The sequence below is a fragment of the Camellia sinensis genome, chromosome 9 (genome assembly GCF_055761805.1).
Source record: "Camellia sinensis isolate YWXY chromosome 9, ASM5576180v1, whole genome shotgun sequence".
In the NCBI taxonomy this organism is placed as follows: domain Eukaryota; kingdom Viridiplantae; phylum Streptophyta; class Magnoliopsida; order Ericales; family Theaceae; genus Camellia; species Camellia sinensis.
This window is the reverse complement of record NC_138969.1, coordinates 22,715,337-22,724,505: the sequence shown is the minus strand read 5'-3', so window position 1 is coordinate 22,724,505 and position 9,169 is coordinate 22,715,337. Positions and strand designations below refer to the sequence as shown.

General features: G+C 34.9%; 1 protein-coding gene across 1 annotated transcript; it reads right to left on the bottom strand.

The window, feature by feature from the left end:
• Nucleotides 1–7,601, bottom strand: LOC114312304 (U3 snoRNP-associated protein-like EMB2271). The gene is made up of 7 exons (XM_028258527.2): nucleotides 6,925–7,601; nucleotides 5,348–5,690; nucleotides 3,405–3,629; nucleotides 1,941–2,166; nucleotides 1,528–1,718; nucleotides 755–820; nucleotides 1–471 (listed from the first exon to the last, which is right to left on the bottom strand). Exons 1-7 carry the CDS (start codon nucleotides 7,356–7,358, stop codon nucleotides 394–396), a joined length of 1,563 nt encoding a protein of 520 aa, XP_028114328.2. The 5' UTR covers nucleotides 7,359–7,601; the 3' UTR covers nucleotides 1–393.
• Between the last annotated feature and the right edge of the window lie 1,568 nt (nucleotides 7,602–9,169).

Genomic DNA, 9,169 nt, shown 5'->3' with positions numbered 1-9,169 from the left:
TTGGTCTTACAAGGCATTTAAATTATGTATTTAGGCAAAACTTGTTTAAATATATAATACCTAACATATTGCCACTCAAAAAATAACAATTTATGACCCTAAACCATCTAAAATTCAAAATCAAATATGGCAGTCCCCTTTGGTAATGCCCTATACCTACCCTTCCAATAAAAACACATGGAAAAGCTCCATGTCCACATGAAATTCCCTTTCTTTTCTTTTTAATCCATGATAACGAAAAAAGATAAAATCAACAGAATGTACAAAAACGTAGTTGAAATATATCGGTCATTGATAAATTTTAAAGATCACAAAAAAGACCGGCAAACATCAAATTCTCATTTTAATTTCTAAACTCAGGTCAGACAAAATTGAGGAACCCTATACCCAATTTCACAAGAGCTTCAAGGAATGCACAGCGACTCCATTTCGAGCAGCAGGAATACGTCCCCACCTTCCTAAGCGGGGTTCCTGCACAAAAGGGCATAGTTTAATAGCAAATTAAAACTAAATTAGTTGAAGAAAATGACATAAGCCAATGCATGACCTTGATTTGGTAGGGTAGTGCCAAAATAATGGAACTCAACACAATGTAAATAAAGGGAGGTTCAATGCAAAAACTATTTACATATGTTATTTAGAAACTGGAGTTCAAAAAGATCAATTCTTTCAGTTGCATTCTTATTGATATTCAGAATGTGAGATGAAACAACATTTTGACTATGAAATGACTTTGAAGAAAGAGAAACCTTACCTGCCCAACTCCAGCAACCAGGAATTGTCCAGATTTCGCAAAAGCCAATGAATTTACAAACCCAACCTGTGTTGCAAAAGACATGCATATAAAAACCATTAAAACCAGATTGACATAGACATACCAGTACAGCAACCATGATGAATCTAAAATCAATATACACCAGAGGTAAGAGCCTAGAAAACATTTAACCGTGCCAAGGGCTTAATAAAAACAACAATCTTTAGATATTAGCACGTGCACTCCATGATTAAGCGTTTCAATTTAGATTTATTTGCTTTTGAGGTCAACTACAAAGAACCTTTTAAAGGCCTCTTCCCTATTGTAGTCACAAATGGATCTGAACGAATTGTAGGCCCGTTCAGAGAGCAAGAAGACATCACAGACTTAACATGCTTATAAATTTGATGGAATTGTATCTATTGCGCATAAACTTAGCAAGCATAGTATCATTCACACGTCCACACCGTGTCAGATGTCATCATACAAGCAAATTCCTTCTCCTTATGGCCTACCTAGTGTTCTCTTCTTCTTTAGTGCAACAGAATTAAGATGTCTCTCTGACAGGTTTATTAAAAAGTCTTTGGGATGTTTTGTGACAGGTGTATTAAAAATACAATACACAATTCAACAACAACAACAACAACAAAGAAAAAAAAGAAAGAAGCAAAAGAACTCTCAATCACGGACCCAAAATGAAGCATATGTCACTACAATAATTATATTCACAAAGCATCACAAAAGAAACTAAAATTTGGTACATATAAGCTTACCACTGGGAGCTCAAATAAGGGCCGTACGCCTTTGGACTCATTTTCAATTTCCCATAGACGAACATAACCATTACCAGCTCCTGAAGCAGCAAGATCACTGCTTCTACATACAGCAACAGAACCCACCCAGGAGTGTGCTGATGAAATACAGTTTTCAGGAATGTGAATGCCATTTTCTGCAGGAGTGGAATCTAAAGAAAACATCTCATCACAATAGTGCTTAATCAGTCTATCAAAGGTACTGTGATAATGAATACAAATTCATAAATAAATCCATTGAAGCAGAGTGAAAGGAACATAGAAAATTTGACGCTGAAGGAATAGTCAAGTACGAAAGGAATCAAGGGTTCTAAGCTTTGTGTGCAAATGATTCTAAAAAGAATAAAGTGTTATCTCTTAAGCAGAAATTTTACCTGTGTGCCCATTTGGTAATCCTTCATTACTTCTTTGTTCCAACCCATGAGAAGTCAACAAAGCATGGGCATTTCTTATGATGTGAGCGGGCTTCTTCCGCAGAATGTTCCAATGCTCAATACTTCCGTCATCCGAGCCCGATAAGAATTCGTCATTATTAATAAAACAACAGCACTCCAGAGATGTTGCTGGAGCACGAAATACTAGCCGTGATTCTTCGGGGACCTATTTTGCAAAACAGTAAAGTAACTGTCAATAGCAGATGAATGATAAAAAAAGAAAAGACTTAGCCAAAAGTACTCACAAATATATGTATATGCATGTGTTTATATATTATTATATTTTACTGTCCTGCCAATGTGTCCTTAACCCATTTATAGAGTCTGCATCACACAGATATCTAGATAGGTAGTCGAAAAAATATAGAAAATATACATCTGCAGAGGTCACAAACAAGAAAAGTGTTTTACCTAGACTTGACAAAAAAATGTGGTTTGGACAAAAGAAGAATATAGATGCCTTACTACATCAACAAAATAACTCCCTCAAAAGCTTAAAAAACCCCTCCCCCCTTATTTTTTGACACACTACATGTGCTTCTCATACTAAGGAAGAGGTCGATAGTACAAAATATCAGCTGGTGATTGTCTTAAAAACCTAGCATCAAATCTTTCATCAGACTTTTCTAATGATTTTTTCTCGTTTGTGTGCGTGTCTGGTTGGGTGGGGAGAAGCGGGTTGATAGGTATGATAAGGACTGCAAATGAACAAGGTTGTTCATGAACTTGTTTGTGTTTGCTTATTCTGTAAATTAGCCGAACTTGAGTTCTATTTATGAGTAGCCAAGCTTGAGCATAACCAAGCTCAGCTTGTCATGTTTGTGAGCACATACATATAATCTAAAACTGACAATACATATCCATCGGTTTAGCTTTCTAGGTAAGGGGGCTAGGCTTGTGTTCGTTCATTTAATAAAAGAGTGAGCACAAGCATGACCAGTGTTGAGTTTAGCCCAGCTTGGCTCATTTGCAAGCCCAAGCGCATTCTCCACTTTGGGCCCAATAACAATACATGCTAAGTAAATGATCAATTCAATCTGAAAATTTTCCAAATAGGTGATGTCCATCTAACATATTAATTGAGACCCTACACTTGGAACAAGGCATTCCCACGATGAATTATGGTTTCTTGTTTCTCTCCATATAAGCAGTTGAGTGGAAGCTACGAACCAAAAAGAACAAGTTCTAGACAAACAGACTATCGTATGTCATCCATAATCATGCAAATATATTTTACGCTCCTTGGCCTGTGTTCTAATAGTTACCATAGAAGAAACAAAATAAGGGATCAGGCAAGTCCCAACAGCCAAATAAACAACAATGACAATAAATTGAATTGCCCATGTCTACAAAGGATATGAACAAAATTCCAAGTAACCACTAATATACAGAGTTGTTGCTTACTTTAAACAAGTGCATAGCCCGATCACGTCCAGCAGTCAAAACCCGTTCTTTCCTCAAGCAATCAATAGTTAACACTTCACTTTGGTGACCAAATAATGTGCTTATGTAAGCTCTATCTTCTGCATTCCATATCTTAACAGTTCGATCAAATGAACCCGAAAACAGTTCTGAAGTCCCTTGTCTGAAAGTCAAACATGACACAGGTCCTTGATGACCTGGAAAAGCCTGTAAATCACATTATGACAAGTTACAATAGTGACAAGAAACATGAACTGAAGGCATTGGCACAATGATGTAGCATTTAACAAGCTATAGAGTGACATTCATGCATTAAGGCCCATATCAATTTGAAATTTTATTTCAAAGGGATATAGTGAAGGTTCAGCAGTCATGTCCAACAGGTTCCTTAAAGGGTTCGCTGAAAAATTCAAAAGTTGGTCCCCCCAAAAAATGGAGACCGATTAATTCACATGATCAAAATATTAGATGAACGTGGAGAATATGACCCAACCAAAGAATAACCTATTACTCATTTTTATAAATTGGCATCAAATGGTGCATATCAAGTAGAACTTAAGTATATTTTGCCACCGATGCAAACATCAAAGTCATGAATTTTCTTCAAACCCAAACCCCACCACCAAATTACCTATATAGACAAGTTTTAAATTCATGGCCCCATAGACTTAGGTCTCTCATGATCTCAAAAGAAATTGTTTTTTATGTTAAAATAATTCAATATGTGAAACACTCTTTTAATGATTATCCAGTTGTGGTTGGGAAATGCTATCTTTCTGCTTTAAATTGTAGAAGAAACAGAGGATTATTCTAAAAACAAAAAATTCCAACCCAAACAAATAACCATAAATCAATTGATTCATAGGTCCTTCAAATTAGAACTTTTGTTCATGATTTGATTTCAACACTTACTCTTTTTTCATACTATTAAATTAGGTATAGATTATGTTGGAAATGTGTATTCAGATAGATTAAGAGATTATAATTTAAACAAGCAAGCTTGGGGATATAAATGTCTTTCCTAACTTCAAGTTCTGTTTGTAGCCTTGTAGGCTGTCGTGGCCAGTAGCAGGCTTTCACAGTGCCTTCATAATCATTATAGAAGACCCAAAGGCCATAAAAGTTATGACATGTAAAGCAACCTCTAACTGCTATCATAGCAGTAACAAGACTAGGATTATAGTCTGCCTAAATTTACCTGTTGTCTATGACATTCAACAGTATCCAATTTAATAGTTGAATATGCACTACGCACATGGCCAATCAAGACTTCCAGATCTTTAGGGAGTGAATGACCAAAAATATCACATTAATAAGCATGAACCTGACTTGGTTAATGCTGTTTTCCACAATTTATTAAAAGACACATGGTGCAATAGTAAATTGTATTGAGTATTGGTCCCTTGTGGCAGACACTGATTGTCCAATTAATACTCAAATAGGAAAATGTAGTTGTGGCACAATACGGTATTGCAACATGTGGCATAAACTTGTTTTCCCCATGACTACAGCTTCAATTTTTTTTTAAATGCCTCCTTTACTTTAACTTCCACAATTTGCTCCCCCCATTATTTACCCTTCATTTCCATTACTTCTACCAACAAAAAAATTCCCTGGTTACCATGCAAGGTCAACTAAGTTTCATGTTGGCATCGGAATAACCATTTTTATCGGGAAGGGTAGTGACGCTATCATATACACCTAAATCTCTTCACCTCTCACATTTTTCAGATAGGTAGACATCTTCACCCCTCACATACACCTCTCAAGTTCTAAGTATATAAAAGCATAATCATTAAAAAAATAATAATTAAAAACTACAAAAATTCCAGCAGGGAAGCTTTGAAAAAAAAGGCAAGCAAGTGAAATTATGGTGAAGCAAAAGAGAAGAAAAATGAGAAAAATATTTTTTTTACAAATGGTACCTGAACATGCTCTCGTGTGCGGGTATCCCATAAATGAACATGACGATCTAAGCCTCCACTTGCTAAGTAACGACCATCTGAGCTAACAGCCAATGCCAAAACATGCTTACTTTGCTTTGTAGCTCTACCCTTTGGATCTTTTGCACCATGGGACCTTAGTACTTTCTCACTCGGCCAAAGGTATTTTTCAGCTTTCCCACTATCTACATCCCAATGAACAATAGTGCCATCCTTGGAAGAAGAAAACCCCTTCAGGTCATCCTCAGACAGAGCTACAGCAGTGACGGACTGCCGGTGCTTCACCAAGACCCGATATCCATCAGCAGTTTCTCGCTTTTGAACCCTAAATTGTTTGTAATAAATGACACAATCATACAATAAACAATCACAATTACGAAAGGAGATGAGCAAATAGATATATTGTTTCACAATAGTTAATATAATATACTCGATTTCAAAACTTATCAAACCCTGAATCTATTACCCACATGATATATATACACAATACAGTTATAAATTCTCACATATAGATAATCAGACCAACATGCCCTACATAAAATTTCTCCAAAGTAGTTAGCAAACTTGTGGTAAGCATGGTTACTTCAAAAAAACATGCCGTACCTGTACAAGATAGTGGTGCTTCATATAGTACTTTTGCATACGTATCAGGTATACAAAATACGTATCAAACTTTTTTTTCTTAATTTTTACCGTACTCCATACATACCTAGTCGAAACAATAATTTTTTTTTTGATAACTGCGTTTCCAGGCCAGCTTATGGGCACCTTGACTAATCCCGAGGCCCTAAAATTAACGACCGCACAAACCCCTAGTGGCCCGAAGGTTAGGGATGTTTGGCCTTTGTGAGATTCAAACTTGCAACCTCTTGGATGGTAAGGTAACTCTTTTGGTTGCCTTCTTCTCCCACTAAGCCAAACCCCTTGGGGTTTTTAATCGAAACAATATTTTCTTCTAATACAGAGATAAAATTAATTTCATTAGATTTTATTTATTATAAATTAATGCTTAGCATGATTTTAAAATTAAGTTATGATTTATAAATTATTAAAAATAATGACATTTAATTTTAGTTTATATCTTTATTTTTTGGCATTAAATGTGAATCGTAAATTGGATCTTAACAAACTAAATCATTTAACTAATTTTTGTGTTAAATATTGCCACAGCCATAGCCATAGCTTACTTTTTCAAAATTTTACCGTATCAACTCATACTGTACTTCTTGCCGATCTTACTGTATCAACTTACCCATACACGTATGTAGATGAAGTGATTGATAGTTCAATTCTGAAAATTCATTGGGCATGAAGCAATTCAATAAAATGCTGAAAATAATTACAATCTGAAATTGTTAAACATGCTCAACTATAGATAGGCGGTGCAATGGTTTTGGCACATTGATTCTATTCACATTAAATAGAAATCCACAGTTTAAAATTCAAGAACTTTAACTATAAAATCAAGCTACAAGTAACTAAATCAAACAATTATGTACTATGCACCATAGAAAAGCAATATATTGATTCAATTTATGCTCTGAAACCGTAAAAATTACCTCGAAGCAATCAATTTGCGAATACGACCGCTCTCTTCAAGCTGCTCCTGCTGCAGAATCTGAGCTACAAGCGTGTCCCTCTCGCCTTCTCTCTCCCCCTCATCACCGCTCCCTCTCTCCTCATCCTCGTCCTCCTGCTCCCTCTTCGCTATCGCCCTTATCTTCTCCAAATACGCATCCGCAACTCTCTTCCTCTTCTCCGCCGCAGTCTCTTCTTCTTCCTCCTCCGCCGCCAATTTTCCTTCTCCGCCGGACTCGTTGAATTCTTCTTCCGACTCGTCTCCGCTCTCTATGTCCTCATCGTCAGCGATTTTTGTTCTGCGTTTCGGTTCGGCGTCAAAGAATGGGTCTGCGTTGATTGAGAAATCTCTCTTGGCTCTTTTGGTTCCCTTTTGAGCTGGAGCTTTCTTTCTCTTCAGGTTATTGTTCTTCATGGCGAAATGAAGCAATTCAATGCAGATAAAGGTGTATGTAGATATAGCAATATGCAGTTTTAGAGAGAGGAAAGTTGCTACGTTTTGAAATGATTAGGGTTTCTGATCACAGTTTCAGTGTAGAGAGAGAGAGAAAGAGATTAGGGTTTATCGTTAGGGTTTTGTGAGAGAAGAGAGAGAGGGGGAGAGAGATGTAGCGGTTGGGCCTAAACCTAATAGAGAGACGTTGCACCGGTCCAACATAGGCTATTGGGTCGGCCCAACACAATATTGTCATTGTAATTTTTATTTTTATTTTTATTTTTACTTTTATTTAATTTGTGTGGTGTCTTAAAATTCATAACCATACAAATTTTAAATGTCCTATTTGCTGATTTAAATTTGAATTTTGATCTTATTTTAAAATTTTTATCACCCAATCAAACTTTTGAGTTATATAGTAATTTATTATTGATTCAAGTATTATATTATCATTGATTAAAATTTTAAAATGTAATTTTGAAATTTGTACAATTTTCAATAACTGCTTATTAACTATTTAAATTTAAAAAATTTCATACTTTTTGAAGTATGAAACTTTAGTGAAAATGTAAAAGTTCACAATTTTAATTAACATATCATGATAATCTACTTAAGTGAAAATGTAAAATTTAGATTATCACTTTTAACTTGTCATAAATTATGGGAGAAATTATAAATTAGTGAGATAGTGAAATAATATTTGTATTTTTATGGTGGTTTAAATTTTGTGTGTATGGAATGCCCCCCATGTAATTGATGCAAGTCTTTCTCGGGTTGCAGCATAAAATATTCTATTTATAACTCAGGTTATGTTTGGCATTTTTTTCTTGACTAAAATAGCCACAAAAGATAAAATAGACTAAAAAGTTAATAAAATAAAATATCACATTCAAACCCTAATTATCTCATTTTGGGCAAATTACATAAATAGCCTCTATAGTTTATCCATGATTTCATTTTGGTCCCTGCACTTCTAAATGTATCAAATTTGCCCTTGCAGTTTGGTTTTTGGCTCGAACTGGTCCAATAGTTAACCGCCATTGTGATTTTCGATGGAAACCCATTTCCCCCAAGGGCAAGGTTGTCATTTCGACACCTCCATACCCATTTTCCCACCCGAATATGTAGCCTACATGATCTGTGTAAACAAATAGAGGATTAAGGTCAGGAAAGAGGTTAAAAAAGGGAATACAACAAATTGATGAGAGCTGAGATTTGAATTCAAAGGTGTCTGAAGGAAATCTAATAAGTGAATCAAATCCATTAAAGTAAGAAAGCAGCAAGCTTTAACGACCTCACCACGTATAATGATTAGCACTTAATTAATTAAGGAGATTTGAAATTTAATTGCCAATTATTCCAATTTAATCTGGGATTTACGAAAATTATGGAGATTGATTCATTTATGGTTTTATTAAGTATTTATTTTGGAATTAGAAGTTGAAAGCCTAAATGGCTCAAGAAAGTATAAATAGTAAATCGAATTTCGAGTATCGGACCATATGGGAAGTTTAATTAAATATTTGATTCAGATTTATAAAATTGAGATTTGATTAATTAGGTCTGAATTGGAGTTAATTTAGTTATGAAAATTGGGAATTAAGGTTATTATGAATTAAATTTCTTTATGAGGCATTCAATTAAGGTGTTCAATTGATTATGTAATTTATTAACAAAGATTTTGAAGTTTAAACCGAAATTGAAGGCCTTAATGATTTGGGGAAGTCAAAATTGATGATGGCAATAAGTTTAATTTAATATTTAGAGTCTTTTGGAAGTTTGATTAAAAA

Coding starts and splice junctions, on each gene's coding strand:
- LOC114312304 (XM_028258527.2), bottom strand. CDS start 7,358: ATGAAGAACAATAACCTGAAGAGAAAGAAAGCTCCAGCTCAAAAGGGA. Junction 5,691..6,924: donor CGCAAATTGATTGCTTCGAG/GTAATTTTTACG, acceptor CAAACAATTTAG/GGTTCAAAAGCGAGAAACTG. Junction 821..1,527: donor CCTTATTTGAGCTCCCAGTG/GTAAGCTTATAT, acceptor TTTGCAACACAG/GTTGGGTTTGTAAATTCATT.